Consider the following 17007-nt stretch of genomic DNA (forward strand, 5'->3'; position numbering starts at 1 on the left):
GATCCGAGTGAGGCTCAGGTCTGACAGAAGCAGAACCTGAGAAGCTCAGCAGATCTCCCATGCCCCCTGCAGGGCCTGGGCTCCAGCCTCCCTTTCCCACAGCCTAGGGATTCCTGATTCTCCTCTGTCCAGCCCCTCCTCCCCCAAGCAAAGAATCGCAGCCTTTGATGTCCCCGGTTATGGAACTGTGCTCCTTCCTCCTTGCCAGCTTTGTCTAGGAAACACAAAGACAGTAAACAAGGGGGTGGGTGAGCAGAGAGCTGAGATTTTTCTGGGAATGAGAATTAAGATCAGACTCAGGGTCTTTGGCCATTTCCCAAATGCAATGAGTCGATCACTGCCAGGGACAGCAAGTGTACAAAGCTCTTGGCAGTGACCTCTACTGATTTATGAGGGGTTCTGGTTTGTTTCCCTGTTCTGCAGACAACCAGTCTTAAGGGAAATGTATACCCAGAATCTGCAAAAGGGCATGAGAGGCACTGGCAAGACCGGCCACACCCCTGCTGCAGGGAATGCCTAAGGGGCTAGAGAAAAAGAAGTTTTCTCTTTTCTTCTTCTGTTTTTTCTTGTCTTCTTTTGCCTTCTTCTTCCCTTCCTTCTTTCCTTTCCCCACACCTTTCTCTGTCTGCCCCTACTTTGAGATGATCCAGTTTGACTATAAATAAGCAAAGGTACCAGAGGTCACGCCTGCTTCTGGACCGGTGGACAGACTGCCCCTCTAGGGAGGGGAGTGTGGTTCTCCATATGTTGAGACACCAGTGCTGTAAGGCTCTAATTCACACCAAATGCCTTAGCCACACTTCTTAGTGGCGGAAGGAAATCACACCCCTGTACCGGGTGACAGTCGCAGTTCAGGGATGCCACCCTGATGAGACACACTACCTCCATTTTCCCTTTTTGGGATGAACTGCTCCGATAATGGGGTGTTCTGTTGCCTGCGATGCTACAGCAGAGGGAAAAACCAGTGGGATCCGTAGGGTCTGGGGTGCACGTGGGAGCTGGCGTGAGCGAGGGGTACACGCTGTCTCGACACCGCACCTGCTACCAATCAATATTTTGCTGGGAGAGTCCTCATTTGGAAATCTCCTTTCTTTTTAGACAAAACACAGCGACTCTCACAAGAGGTGGGGAAGGTAACCGGACAAATGCACAGGGCCCCGGGGCCACAAGCACACGGGTGCAGCTGAGCCGGTGATAGGACCCTTAGGTCCTCCCCTCTGCAGGTTCCTAGAACAGCCAAGATCTCCTTCCTCGGCTTTAGAACACGCGCCCCCCTCCCCGCACCCCCAGCAGGGAACCACTCAGCCAGAGCAGCGCATGGCAGCTGAGAGCCCTTCTTGTGATTTTCAAGTGTCCTATTTTTCTTTTTGCAGGTGCCTGTGTCTCATGGTTGCCGTCCATCCCTAAGCTTCCCAGAATAGCATCCAGATTGGGGGCCCTCGGGTGCCTCATAGTCAGTGGGAAGGGAGCGAGGGACAGATGTGATGTGCTATGCTATGCTGTGTGGGGTGACAGGGAAGGACCCGGGCTGGAAGTCAAAGGCTTGGATTCTGGTCCCCACTTGGCCCTTTCTGGCTCTGTCAATTGTGCCTCAAGTGCAGAAATGTAAGTGGAAGCATTACGAAAACCATGATGGCTGCCAGGCCATAATAATCACCTTGTGCGTGGCTGTCCTTGTGAGAGATGGCAGGTGGCTGGTCAGAGGGGTGGAAGATGGCAGAGAAAGGGAGAAAGAGCAAGCAAAGAGATGCGGGAAGCAGAACCACATGACTCTAGCTGTCGGTGCCACTCACCCTGACGCAGGGCACAGGGTCAACAGCCCCTTTGTGCAAGAGGATGCTGAGATGTCGTGCTCACGGCAAGTACAGAGCAGCTTTTGAACCCAGAGCTCAGATTCCTTGTCCTTGACTTGGCTTCCAAAAGGAGTCAGTGTCTCCTGGCTGGGACAAACTAAGCCCTTTAGGTGTGGCTGTGGGATGCGAGTTCTAACTCTGAGTCACCCCAGTGGTAGCTGCAGCTGCTGCTCCCAAACAGCATTTAGGAACCATTCATGACCACCACTGTTATGGAGAAGACGGCAGGGATGTCCAGCTCGCTCTGGTTTCTCCTCTCACAGCGGGCCACTCACAACTTGCCCTCCACACCCAAAGGAAGCTGTGAACAGCCTTTGGAAACCAGGTGCCAACCTGGCAAAACATAGAGGACCCGTGGCCCTGAGGGAGTCACAGGGAGCAAGCCTGTGTCCTTGTCTTCAACCAGAGGTCGTTGGATCTTAGGCAGGTTTAGCTGAAGTCAGGGAAAATTAAATTCTGTTTCAACCTGGATCCGGTAGGACAGAGGACTGGTGCGGTGGGAAGAACTTGAAATGGGTCATAAATCAATACCTGCTTAATCAGTGTAGATGAGGAAACAGAAAGGACACCACAGCAACACGGGCATCTGCATAAGGTCATTGTTCCTCATGGATGTAGCTTTGGATGACCATTTTAGGATTGTGTGGATCTTAAATGAAAAGAGCCTATTTGGATTTCCTTGGTCTCCTAAGCAGGACGTGGGGGCCCCTTTTCTACGTAAGGCATCATTCAAGATCAAGAGACACTGTAAGAATAAAAGATGTTTTACCTTTACCCTGTAAAACATCCATGTAGACACCCTCAATTTAACTGGCCAAAGGGCAGACTGTATTTTCATGTTGTTCAATCCCTGCGCTCAGATAAGACTAAGTTAGAAGACAGCTTCGCGCAGTGCCTCTTACCTACCCAAATACCATGGGCTTTAACTTAGAAATTTGTTTTCTTTTTCCTTTTCAAGATCATGGGATTTGGTGCAAGAAATCTTTGCTAGAAAGTAGCAAGAAAGACCTTTTGGAGTTAAATTCTCTGATTGCTCCTCTCTAGGAACTACTACTTGCAGAAGCAGATCACAAACAACTGATTTGTTCTCTTCAAAAATGCATGGCTCCTGCTGCTATTCATCTCCCTAAAATAAAACCACCCACAGAATCAAATGAGTAACTCCTGCAGCAAGTGGGGCTGTGCGTTCTTTACTGAAGTATGTCTGCTTGGGAGTCTACCAGGAAATGCCCTCCGAGAGAGGATTAATACCAGGAAACTTGGTGCAGTCTTGTGATGCTTGCGTACAATGCTACCACCTTCTCCACCGGAGCCAAGATGAATCATCTGCCTGGCTGGGAAGACTTCTACTTCTGAGCCATCCAGGGCAAACATCAAATCCCCTGGGCTTTGGCTTTCAAACAAAGCAAATGTTAGAAATCTTTCATTTCTTAATCAAGCTGCTTTTAAACATCTAAGTTAGGTAATAATAGAAACTTTTGGCCAGAGGCTTCTTGGTGGGTGTAGATGGGATGGTGTCTTTCTCAGCTCTTTTATCACACAGATCTCATCCTGGCCTTGAGGTTTGCCATTTGATCATTCTATGAATTGATGCCGACTGCGTAGAATTCTGGAAACTTTGATTGAGGGATGATTGAGAGAAGAGACCAACCTAGGCATCTGTATATTTCCAGAGCCTAGAACATCTGGCACTTAGCAGGTATTCCTGTTATTGCTGAACTGGCATATTTAGAAATTCAATTTAACTAGCATTTATTATTCACCTACTATACGAACACCTCAGGAATCTTCAAAGTTTAAAGCTAAGGGACAAATTGCTCCTTCTCCCACCTCTCTAATTTTAAATGTTAGGCATATCTAAGAGTGTTATAATCCTAGATTGTTAAGAAATTGTTTTAAAGAGCCTCAACCTGAAATACCAGCATTACCTTAGGGTTGCAGGGACTTACAAAGGGTAAAAAGAACATGTTTTTGCTTCTATCAAATAACTTTCAAATCTTGAGGTCTTGAAGGCCCGGATACTCCAAGTAGAGAGCAGGTTAGGAAAGGAGCCAAGCTTGGACAACCAGCAAAACTAGGTTTGAACCTACAGGGACCCAAGCCAAGGGGTAGAGTTGGTCTTCCCCATTCAGTGGTCAATTCATTTGAAGGACAGGTGTCTAATACAATCTAATTTTATCGATCCAGTTTGTTTTCTTTGTAAAGAATGATATGCTCTTAGACAAGTTCTGTCCAATGGCCAAAATGATCCAAGTCTCCTGTTTCCTGTGTGATTCCTTCAGAATACAATTACATGCCCCATAGGCCAAGGTCTCCCAAATCACCTGGGAGAAAGGATGTTCATGAGATGGTTGGGTGGGCAGATGAACAAAGAATGGAAAGGACCCAGGACACAGTCTTTGGAATATCCTTGGATTCTCTGAAGCTTTTAAAATTTAAGCCAAACAGGCATGGTGCCGGCTACTTGACTCTTGCTTCCCTCTGGAGTCTGTGGAGACTTTGGAAACAGACAAATGTCCTCAGAGGAAACTCAGGTCCTCAATAATTCCTTTGGTTTCATTCTCCCCTCCAGCAAAGCTTTAGACTCTAAGGTTCAGACCTCTCCCCTGGCCCTCGCTCATTGCTCACCACCCTCTGATTCTCCCTCTGGAGACCTTCAACTCTTCCCTACTATCTTCAAGATGAGAAAATTCAAGTTCCTTAGGTGGATACTCAAATACCCACCAACATTTTTTTTTTTTCTCTGTAGGAGCAGACTTCTACTTGAGAGAATTTCTTTTTGATCTTAACATGGAAGAGAGACCCTGGGGACTACAAAAGCCATTAATTTTTTAAGTTTGCATTTACAAATATTTATTACTTTTTGCTTTTTAAAGGAACTCTCAGGGTTATTGGCTCATCTGATTTCTCCAAAATCTTAGTGTGCTGCGGAGAAGACATCTTCATTTGACAGATGAGGAAACTAAGGTACCAAAGCTTGAGATGCTTGCCCGAGACCACTTTGCAAGAAGGTGACGGTGTAGGTCCTCCAAAGACTTATGGTTGAGAATAGAGAATTAAATTCCTAGAATAAAGAACTGATTCCTTTAAAACAAAATCATGGCCCATTTTTTTCCCTTCCCCTCACAAGGCTAAATCTATGAAATTGGAACAACACAGCTAATAGCTGACGGCTCTGGTCACAGCCCACAGACCTTTATGGAAGATTTGGTCTTGGACCAAATTTTCAAAAAAGCCAAACAGATCAGCAAAACACAAGTGCAAATGCTGGGCCCATGCTGACAGGGTATATTGTGAAATATTTCCACAAGAAGCAAACACAGGCAATTAACCTTGCTATAACAATGCATGTGGTCAACTAAAAAATGAAATCCTCAGAGAGAAGCCACACCCCACCCCCAGTTCCCACTTCCGGTGAATACATAATCTCCTTGGGCCTCCTCCACCACGGCTACTGACTGCCAACATAGGGCACATGCTCTTGCTTCTGTGGGTTTTCCAACCACTGTGGAGGGCATGTGAGAACCCTCCTGGTAGGCTGAGGTAGGCATGCACAGCTCCTGATCTCAAAGGGGAAGTCAAAGGGCTTAGGTGTCACGGTTCCCTCTTAGCAGATGGGCAAACTGAAGGAAGAAAGATTAGAGGACTTAAATTAGAAACCGCATAGGGCAGAAGCAGGACCAGGGCCTATATTCTGACTCTGGGCTCTCTTCTAAGGGACACCAAGCCCTCAGCACTAACAATCTGGGGACCGTGTGATCTGAGCTATAGATTCTTGGGAGTAAGTTGGGAGACATGAGGGAAAGACCTTGTTGGTCAAGGGCTACTGTGAATTTTAACCTCCTCTCCTTAGCAGGAAACTTCTCATCTACACCTGCTCCCACCAGGCCTGGCAATCGGTGCTGACCAGGAAGGCGGTGTGGCTGGCTGACTCCTCTATACCTTTCAATCCCACGCGGAAACATCCTCGAGAACGCTATGTTTCTGTGACTGCACCCAAACCAAGGCTTCTCTGACCTCCCTCCTTGGAGAAACTTGGCAATTGACCATTCCCAGCCTGCTTTCCTGTACCTGTCTGGGTTTCTGAGAGCATTTCACTGATATTCATGATCTGTTGATGGAAATAGTTGGAAAAAAATGAAAAGAAGTTTCTTTGTTAAAAAAAAAACAGGAATGGAATTTCATTGTCCACAAATAAAGTTGTATGGGTCACACAGCCATCCTGGTTCATTTTTGTTGTTTATTTTATCACATGGTAGCTGCTTTTGTCTGGCAGGATTGAATACTGTCACATTGACCCTATGGCCCACACAGCCTAAGATTTATTCTATCTCCTTCCAGAATGTTTCATTCTCTAACTGCCCCTGGTTTAATGTAAAAGGTAGGATTACCTTATTTGCATAATTACCCTGTGATGGACTAAATATTTGTCCTTCAAAATTCATCCTGTTGAAAGCCAAATGCCCTGATCCTGTAGGTGGGGCCTTTGGAAGGTAATGAGGTTTAGATAAGGTCCTAAGTGTGCGGCCCCATGATGGGATTAGTGTTCTTGTAAAAGGAGAGAGACTAGGGTTCTTTCTCTTTACTATCATTAATAGGACACAGCAAGAAGGTGGGCTTCTGCAATGTAGGAAGAGGACCCTTATCAGGGAACAAAGCTGCTGGGAACTTCATCTTGGATTTCCCAGGCTTGAGAATAGTGATAAGTAAATGTTTCCTGTTTAAGTCACCCAGTCTGTGATATTTTTGTTATAGCAGCCTGAGCAGACTAACACAGAAAAACCGAGTAAGCAAATATAGATGGGTCTCCAACTTAGGATGGATGGTTTAATTTACAACTTGTTTACTTTGTGGTGATATGAAAACTATATGCATTTAGTACAACTGGACTTTAAACTTTGAGTTTTGATCTTTTCTCAGACTAGCTACATGTGGTATGACAGTGTTGTAATACTGGGCAGTGAAACTTAGCTCCGCATCAGCCTTGTGATCACAAACAGCTGATACTCTACAGTGTGCTGGGTTGCTAAGCTATGAGGTTTGGTAGCTGATGTGTATGAAATGCTTTTTTGGCTTGTAATATTTTTTGACTTATCACGAGTTTATCGGGATGCACCCCCATTGTAAACTGAGGAATAGCTATATACCAAAATAGGGGTTCTCTCTGGGTGCTAATGTTACCTGCAATTATTTGAATTTTTCATCAAGTATGTTATGAGTACAGTATTTTTAAAAGACTATTCATGGCAAATAAAGTAGTAAGTATTTTCCCTGTCTTACTGAGGGCTGGTTACTATTAGTAGTTGGCGAGGTCCATTTCCCCTGGTCCCCATTTCACACCTGCATAGGTTCTTCTATATCTGTCTTCTACAGGTGAGGAAAGGAAGACTCCAGGGAGTTTATGTAACCTGCCTCAGGTCACTCTGCTCCTTAAGAAATAACAGGGAACAGGCTGAAAATTAGCTGTGGAAGGGTGTTTACTTGAATTCATGGGAGATGGCTTTTCCCAGATATGGAGAAAAATAGATCCAGAGTGATAGATCTTCATATCTCGTCCACCTCACAAGATTGCTTTAGGAATAAGATAAAATGTATTTGCAAGTACCCGAAAGATTGCAGAACACTGTTGTAATGAAGGCCGGGTATTCAAAACTTTGCCAAGTCATACATAATGTGCTTGCTGACTGTCAAGTTCTCCCATGAAATCCATCTTGACTTAGAAACAATGTAAGTGTCCCAGGAAGGAGGACTGGTTGACTAAATTACAGGGTTTCCACCAATTGTTCCGCATTGGCAATGCAACTTCCAGACTCCTCTGGCTAATGTACGATACAGAAAATGGGTAATAAGCCATCATCCATGATGTCTTTGAGAATCAGATTCTCAGCATAGAGAAAGGAGGCACAAGTGTAAGAAGGTATGACGGTTTGGATATGTGATGTTCCCCCAAAACTCATGTGTGAGACACTGCAGGAATGTTCAGAGATGAAATGATTAGATTATGAGAGCTTAATCTAATCAGTGAATTAAGCCACTAATGGATTAATAATTTTAAAAACCTACTATCTTGGGGTAACTGCAGGTAGGCAGAGTGTGGCTCAAGGAAGTGGATCACGGGGGCATGCTTCTGGTTTTTTATATCTTGGCCCTGGTTTCTTATTCTCTTTCTCTGCTTCCCGGCTGCCTGAGCTGAGCAGATTCCTCTGCCACACCCTTTTGCCATAATGTTCTGCCTCACTCAAGCCCAGAGCAATGGAATCAGATGACCATGGACTGAACCTCTGAATTTGCAAGCCAAAGTAAACTTTTTTCCACTAAGTTGTTCTTGCCAGGTATTTTTGTCACAGTGACAAAAGGCTGATTAACACAGAAGAGGTTAAATAAAATGCCCTTTTGTTCTAAATTTAAATCAAAAGCATAATATGAACTCCTGATGAACTTTTGTTACAAACAATAGTAATATATTTTCTACTTAGCTCCATCCACTCAAAAAAGGCCTATTAATGATGAACAACCCAGGAACAATGAGCACTCCTGTGTCCAGATTGTGGTTCCTAAAATCATCTCCCACCAAGAGGAGTCCTTAGAGAAATGACTTCTTCCAGGTCTAGGGCAGAGTCTGGAACATCTTAGTTTCTTAGCTATTTAGATGACATCAAAGACGATGAGGGTCATATTAGCAGCAGCCAACTGGCCAGAGATGGGACAATCCAAGCATTAATAAAAAAAAAATTACAAAGAAAAGAGATGAAAACACATCCAATAGGCTTAAATTCATGATTTGCAAAGATACTAAAAGCAGAACAAAAAAATCTGATTGGTAACAAGGCAGAAGATAATACATTACTCATTGTGTTGAAAACTAGCAGATAAATGGAAAGACTCAAACATTTCTCCATCACAGAGCTCGGGGCCTGGTATAGAGAGGAGGTGCTCAAAAAATACTAACCGCAGCGCAGTGTATTATATGCATTGCACTCCTAGTTAATGAAGTAGTTGAGAAAAGTTTTTTTTTTTCCCCTGAAAGCATTTCATCTAAAAGGTGAAGAAAGAAGGATACATATGAGAACACCCCCATTTTGTAACCCCTAATTAATTAATGGATCAAAGCAATAAACATCGGTAGCTACTAAAGACACAAAAAGAGACAGCCAGACATTCTGTGCTCCTGAGGAGAGAACACAACACAATCCATAGAGTGATTTTGTCCACAAAAATCAAACCTTAATCTAATTTAATATCTAAAGCAAGCAACAGATTTATAGGAAATAACAGACGATAGAAGAACATGTTCTATAGCACCATCAGGCTGTGGTCAGAAAAATCCACACTGTGAAAATCTAGGACAAAGGGTACAATTCCTTCATAAATTCATTGCATAGCGGCAGAGGGAGGGAAAGAGATAAAGGGATCCCATAGATTAAAGAAAAATTAAATGTTGATCTACTGCAATGTATGAATTCTGATTTTAAAGAAAGACTTTTTAAAAAGGGTGTTTATGGGACTACTGTTAAGTCCAAACACTTACTTGATGTTTGGTGATATCAAGAGATTATTGCTCACTTGTTAAATTGTGATTTGGGAATTGTGATAATATTAACACCAAAGGGTCAGTGTCCAGGGGAAAAAGCAGCTAAGTGTGGCGATCAATCACATCTTGATGAGACTTGAGGCTGAATAAGGGCCCATAAAGGTTTGTGCTTCTGCTCTTTCTACTCTTCCATCTGTCTAAAAGTTTCCAAAATAAAATAAGAAAATAATAAAATTAAAAATTAAGGTAAATCCTTCCTCATGTCATGGCCAGAGTGATGACACTGGCTGGGGATATCATGGTTCTGACCAGTATCCCCCTTCCTATGATTCATGAATAATGGAGAGTTGAGCCTCGTGTTTTAGATCATCCATGTCAAGAACCCCATGGAACCTCTCCATCACCCTCCTTACTAGGCCATGACAATATGGTGCTTGGGATCATATACACGTAAGTATACAAAAATATATCAGAAATAAAAAAGAGTGCTTTTGACTCAAATATTTTGCCTCAGAGCTTCAAAGGGCACAGGGGACTCATGATTTCATAGAGACAGAGAATCACATCTGCCTGGCACAGGCATTTGTTGGTGTTCACTATAGGAGAGAACAGGGTTGGTATGATGTTCAGGTCGGCAGGTGTTTCCATCTGAAGTTCTGGGCAAATGACCAGGGACACTGGTTGTGTCTTCATGTCATTACTTGTATGGGTACAACAAGACTGAGTTTCCTAAACCAGATAACCATGTCTGCAGGAGAGCAAACCACCCCAATTCCCTCTGGGGACTCCACAGGTGAGAGAAATGAGTGGCGTCAAGGAAACAGCCAACGGTTGAGCCCTGTCTCTGGGGCAGGAAGTGAGAAACTGATCTGATAGGTATCTTTAGAAATGGCACCTCCCAGCCTTCAAGGTTAAGCCAGCTGTTAAGGTGGCTTCTGTGGTTTCTATTTCTTCCGCCAGCCCCACCAAAATCTGCGAGCAACCTAGGTGTGCCCTGCAAGCTGGGAGTCCCTCCTGTGGGCTTGCTTTAGCCCTGTTCACCCCTCTGGGCCCCTTCTTGCACAGTTCAAACTGCCTGTTTACTGGTCTTCTGCCACATTAGCCCATGATCTTGTTGAGGACAGGGGCTTTTGTCTGTTTCTCGTGTTGTCTCATCACAGAGCTCGGGGCCTGCTATAGAGAGGTGCTCAAAAAATACTAACCGCATAGTTGGAAACCACCAGGGAAGCCATGCAGCGTGGTGGTTTTGAGTGTGAACGTCACAGCTAGACAGACATGGGCCCTGTCGGCTCACGGCGCACCTTACTCATGCTGCATTATGGTTTGCAGATTCTACAACTGACCTATTCCAAGACTTCAGATCTTATAAAACACTTCGAGATTTTCCTGGAAAAGATAAACATGTACAGACAGTCCCCAACGGATGGTGTTTTGACTTGGGATTTTTTTTTTTTTTTGACTTTACAATAGTGCATAAATGATCGGCATTCAGCAGAAGCTGTACTTGGAATTTGGACCTCTTCCCAGGTTAGATATGCAGTACAATCCTCTCTGGAGACAATGGGCAGTGGCAGTGGGCCACAGCTCCCAGTCAGCCATGGGCTTAGGAGAGGAAGAAAGCCAATGCTCTATGATGTATTGTATACACTGAGCTCTGATAGGCTGTATTGAATGCAATTTTCAACTTACGATATTTTAATTTGGGAGGGGTTTACTGGATGTAACCTCACCCATTGTAAGCTGAGGAACATCTGTCACTGTATATTTCTGTCTGTGTAATAACATAATTCATCTCGGAAAACAATTTTGGAATTTTGTTGTGCACCTATCTGGAATGGTTTCTGTTGAGGGACTTACATATAACAAAACTTCCACGTTCTATCTACCCACAATGCCCTGGACTTTGTGTTCAAAGTGCCTAGTGGTGAGGTGGACCACAGAATAGAACATCTTAGAACACAACCATCGGTGTAGACTAGCAAACCTGGGCATCTTCAAAGGTGTATCTCCCTCCATCCTTGACATTTTGGCTGGTTATCTCATAGCTGTGAGAATCCAGGTTGATTGCACTGGGGGCTCCTGGAGCCAGAAACTCTTGCCAGATTTCTTCCACCCTCTTGGCCACATCCTGTAGCGGTTGTTTCTTGAGATCTTGGACAGCCAGCCAGAACCTGGAGGGAAAGCAGAAATAGTTTCATCAGGATCCTGATGGAGACAGTCTCAGAGCTGATGTTGCATGAAACTCATTCTGTTGCATCTCCCAGCCAGCCCTGATGCCACCACATGGGTCACAGGGACCATGGTTGGGTTCAACTAGAGGCATCCAAATGAGGAAAAGATCACAGGAGCAGGCAGAATCCTGAAATCATACATAATACCTGGGCTGGAGTGAGCCAGCCATTTGTGTTAGAGATGGAGAAATTAAGCAGTTCATACCAGCGTTCAATATGGTGCTTGGCATACAGTAGGTACTCAATACAGAACTTTTAGATTGAAGAGGGGCTCATCTGGAACACAGCAGAATAGGCATACATGGGCGACCTCTCTGCCAAAGATTCTCCAAGGAGTGCCAAAGAGAACACTCTCCTACTCACTTCCATTTGCCCCTCCATAATCCCTCAGCAGGGCGGGGGAGTTGCGTTGGCAGTGCTGCGGGTGAGCTCATTTCTGCTGAGAGCAGCAGCAACCAGCGCCAACTCCTGAGCAGCAGCTCCCAGGTCCCAAGGACGATTCCCAAGGCAGCCTTTCAGTGGGACCCAGTGCCGAGCAGCACACTCTTTGCTCTGCGAAGGGGACAGGCCAGTTTCCCCAGCAATGAGATAGGAGGACAGGACCCATGCTCTGCGAGTTCCGCAGTCACGGGAATATCACCCGTAATCCAGTCAATGAAAGAGGAGGACAAAAAAGCGGAGCCACCGCATGATGGAAAGTGCATTCAATCTGTCATCGAATTTCATCCAAAGTAAGATGTACTTTTTTTTTTTTTTTAAAAAAAAGGTTAAACATATTTTTCTGTTATTCAGAGAAATGGCTTAGGAGTCAAGTGTGTGGCCCAAAGGCGCCACTCAGTGGCATATTGGGGTAATGCAGCCCCATTTCCACAAGGGCAGGGGTATGTGTATGCCCTGGGAATGCTGGGCTCCAACTCTTGTCCTGATTTGCCATTTAGGATTTGAATGATCTCCTTAAAAGAAAACCCTCACAGTTCCCTCATGGATCCTGAAGATCCAGGAGAAAGTCAGGGAGGGAGATAGCCTCTCAACCAGCAAAACAAGAAACACAGTTCCGTTATTCAGGTTATACTTTTGTCTTAAATTGTTGTACCTTTCCAGGTGTCTCTTTTCTTATCTGTGAAATGGGTACAAAGTGGGTGGTAGGAAATGTGGCACAGAAAAACTTTCTAGGTAGACTTAACTGTGAAATGCTTTCAGGCTCCCCGGGGTGGGGGGCACAGGAGGGGGTGGGAGAGGCTGCCACAGGCTCAACACTGCCCCTTTTGACCCTTTGCATTTCCACTTGGGTGGCCTGCTTAGCTTTCCAGGCTGTTGTCGATGCAATCTATTGTCACCTGTCCTTCAACACCAGCTCTCCTTTCTGCCACTGGTTCTTGGTGCCACTGGTCCTCTGGCTCCCAGAGGAGAGGAGAACAATAGTTCTCTTACCCAGAGTCCAGAGGGCTTTGCAAGGAGTGTTAACCTGCCCATTGCTCAGGTGGGTCTTGGAACTCCTCCATCTCTTCCACTTCTCAGGCCCATCCTGGGGCTTCCTCAGGGCTCTCTGTCCACCTCTAAGGTCTGCCATGAGGTGAGGGACAGCCGGGATACCTGGAGGTGAATATGATCATCTGGCCACAAAAGCCCTAAGAGGTTTTCTCTGACTGGCGGGTGAGCAATGCTGGAAGCCCTGATCTAAAGAAGAAGGTCATGGTTAGCTTTTCAAAGGACTGGGAGGAGGGTCACAGGCATCTCACTGAAGACAGAGTCAGGGAGGCCTCAAGCAGACTGGAGCAGGGGAGAGCCAGTCCCCTCCCAGAGGCCCTCCAGGCTGAATCCTAGCTGCAAGCCACTCTCTGGGTTAGCGTCCCTCCCTCCCCTTCTGCTCTGCAGTTTCTCACACAAATGGATGACACAGGGTGATTTTCTGCCTCCTCCATCAATGTCATGTGGGATGTCTCCTTCTGTTACCTCTGTCCCTTGTTGCAGTCTGCTGTGAGGAAGAGCAATGGAGCCCTCCTGGGGAGGCCCCGAGGACCCCAGCAGTTTGAGTCCCACAGACTCCCTGTAGTTCCTGAGGCCTTGGGGTCCCTTTTGCAGAATTCTGTGGGAGCCACATCAATGCCATCTACTCAGCTGGGTATAAAGAAGGTCTGGAGCTGATGTCATGGCAAATGTCAGAATCAAATTTAATCAACTTTTATATATATAAAAAGAAAAAGGTTCCCTCCATCAGAGAAAACCATGAATTAAAAAAAAAAAAAAAGCACAAGAAGAAACAACAGACTGTTCAGAGGAGCGAGGGGTGGGGGAGGAGAGAGAGAGAGGAGGGGGTAAAGAGGAGGGGAGGGGTAGGGCATAGAGTGACATCCCGAGGCAGCAGTTTTCTCTGCCTGCATACACAGGGACACAGCCCAGCCTTCTGTCTGCCTTGGAGATGACCTGCCTTGTCCCTCCCAGGTGACAGAGAAAATGCTGTCACAACAGCATCCTGACATCCCGTATGTGTTTACCATCATGGCTTCGAGGAACCTCTGTGTCAATTTGAAATTCAGAACAGGCTTTGGTTTGTGTTTGCCATCTTCCCACCCCACAGCTCCCCGCTCAGGCCACACGTCCCCCCCACCTCCCGGCAGAGAGCCACAAAAGCTTCTCTCTGCACATCCACCGCGGAAGGGAGGCCCACTGAGGCTTGCGAAGCGGCGGCTCTTATCAAAAGCCTGCAGGTACCGCTCCTCCGAGGGCGCAGCAGGAAGTCCAATGCCAGCAGCAGCGTCAAATCCACCCATCCTTCACTAAGCCCCCGCGGCTGCCAGCAGAGGGGCCGTCATGACTGGCAGGCCACAAGGGCTCCAGGGTATCAGGGAGACCACCTGTCCTGCCTCGCCCCCTCGGGTCCCTGCCAGTCGCCAGAGCAGCGGGAGGCCATCCGTGTGCAGGCATTCAGTCCATGGCAATGGCTTAGAAATGAACGCAGCAGGCGGGGGGGGGGGGGGTGACAGCCTTGGGGGAGAGGCAGCCGGGCTCAGAAACCACTGGGACGAAGCCGCGCGGTGCACGGATGGGGCAGTCCAGGGGCTGCCTCAGGTGGCCTCCTTTCTCCCTAGCTGCTGGTAAGGAGCCGGATCTTCTCCCCGAGGCTGGCCGGGGCGAGAGGGACCATGAGCGGTTGATCCCTTTCCTTCCTGCCAGGCGGTCCGGCAGCCCGCTGTTTCCAGCTTCCCTATCTTTTTACAAACTAGAATTTTCCGTGTGTTGGAAAACACAGCTTGGGGTTGGTTCCCAGAGAAAAGCAAACTCCGCGGCAGATGGAAGTGTTTCTGTGCCCTCTGCTGGTCAACCAGGGACTCAGAACAATGGATTAAACTTGGGCTCAGTTCCTTGGCTGGGGTGAGATCCTGGGGTGCCCACATCGGCAACCCCATCACCAGGCTGAGCTGTGCTCACTGGGCACTGGCTGGGCTGCCACAGAGGTCATGGTGCTGTGGGAGTCATTTGGTTCTGACTTATGCATTTGGTTAGTGGGGGATCCCGCTGGCCCTAGTGAACCTTCTGAGGTCTTCCTAGGACTTGGGGTAACGGCTGCAGACGGCTCTGGAGACAAACCTGGTAGCCCCCCGTGCTCTCTTTTAATTGCTTCTCCCTTCAGCCGACACGGTGTGGAACTAGGATCATCAATCTGCAGGTTAGAAGAACAACCACGCTCTCTCAGGAGACGTTAGAGCTCATAAAAAATGTACGGGGGACGCTCTTTGCTGCAGGTTTTGATTTTTTAACTCATGCCTTGCCAAAGCAGCAAGAGGTGTCAAATCAGGGAGGACAAAGATTTGTGTCAGGGATATAGAATGTATAGAATGGGGCTGGGACAGGTGACAAGGAGCCACCCATTCTAGAATCTAGAGAAGGAGTAGGTCATCCACTCAGTGGCGCTCCCTAGCTCCCCTCTTCAGAGATTTGAGGACCTTGCCTGGTGGGTGGGAAGCGACATACAGTCCAAAGGCACTTAGGTGACAGCTGTCTCCAGGGGACCACCCTATGCAAATGGAGTTGTGTACTCGGCTCAGGGTGGGTTAGCAAAAGAGAAAAAGAGGCAGTCCCTGCCACAGATGGCCACAGCAAAATGTGCTCTAGCCATGTCCTCTCTCCTGTCATCTGGAGATGATAGCTCATCTCACAGACTTGCCCAGAAGAAAATGATCAGAGGGACTTTCCATCACATCACACCTTCCTTAAAAGATCCAGGTGACACTTTGGGGCTCCTTTGTTCCTCATTCTGAAATTCTGATACAAATTCAACACTTGGCTGCTTACTGGCCCTCCAAGTGCTGTGTCAGTGTTAGGATCTAAGTGCATCTTCTGCTGAGAGATGTAAGTGAGCCCAGAAAGATGGAGGTGGAGAGGGTACTTCGTTTGCGATGTGTCCAGCTGGGTCTGGTCAGTCCCTCTGTTTCCTTGCCTGCTCAGATGCCAGGAACCTGGCTCTTGACCAGTCCTGGGGAGAAGGGAAACCCCCAGCACAGCCCACACAAAGGATGGGCAGTATCTCCAAGTCGCGTTACCCACGCAAGGGGTAAAACATGGTCAGCTCTGAATCTTTGGGTCCTAAGTCATGGGAGGTGCTAAGACAGCATCCGTGGTTGAAGGAATGAACACAGAAGGAAGGAGAAGAAACTGCTTTGTGACAAGTGACTAAAGAGTCCTAAGGTTGTGTGATTTAAAACTGAGCTTTCCTCTCTGTATCCAATTATGCCGAATATCATAAAAAAGGAATTTGGGCCACCAGAGAGGATTTTAGAGCTCTTGGGCTATACTTTTTCTCTCTGCTGTTCTATTTTCCTTATCCTCTTTCCTGCCATGGATCAGAGGCGACCCTCTTTAAGTCTGGATTTATGCATGCATGCTGGGGGCCAGCAGAATCCCACATGCACACACACATTCTTTCACCCAAGATTAAATGTAGCCCTCCTGGCATGGAGGAGGGAGCTGGCAGAGGCACAAGTGGTGATGGCAGGAGGAAGCCATGAACACCTGCCAGGGGCACACTCCTGGTGCACACGGGGCCCTGAGTGTCCTGCATATTTGGTGAAACTCTCCTGATTTGATTCATGGCCCTGGCTATACTTTGGCTTTTCAATATGAATGCTCCACACAGGATAAGGCAGCAGCTAAGCAAGCAGATGTTCTTGGGACCCTCATGATGACCAGGATCCCTGTGGTCATTCTTCAAACTCTCTGTAAGGGTGTAGGTGGCCCTCTTGTGTCATAACCTGAAAATAAGGTACTCACCCTTCTTTGGTTCATAACAGGCATAGGGATGCCTGGAAAGACAGCAATACAGACGGCTGGGTGGCATCTGTTGACACCCCCAGGACGTCACAGTGTGGGCAATCACACTGCCACCTGTGGGTAC

At 46.8% G+C, this 17007-nt stretch overlaps 1 protein-coding gene across 9 annotated transcripts in view; it reads right to left on the minus strand.

The window, feature by feature from the left end:
* The window catches only part of Rgs6 (regulator of G protein signaling 6), a 608576-nt gene that overhangs the window by 34941 nt on the left and 556628 nt on the right, over positions 1–17007 (minus strand). For all 9 annotated transcript variants that reach the window (XM_046440972.2, XM_046440971.2, XM_046440977.2 and 6 more), the window contains one exon: positions 11369–11555. In XM_046440972.2, coding sequence (XP_046296928.1) covers positions 11369–11555 — 187 coding nt within the window. The remainder of the gene's footprint in view (positions 1–11368; positions 11556–17007) is intronic.

The sequence above is a fragment of the Marmota monax genome, unplaced genomic scaffold (assembly GCF_021218885.2).
Source record: "Marmota monax isolate L192 unplaced genomic scaffold, Marmota_monax_Labrador192_F-V1.1 WCK01_AAM20220418_F8-fsc00017, whole genome shotgun sequence".
NCBI lineage: Eukaryota > Metazoa > Chordata > Mammalia > Rodentia > Sciuridae > Marmota > Marmota monax.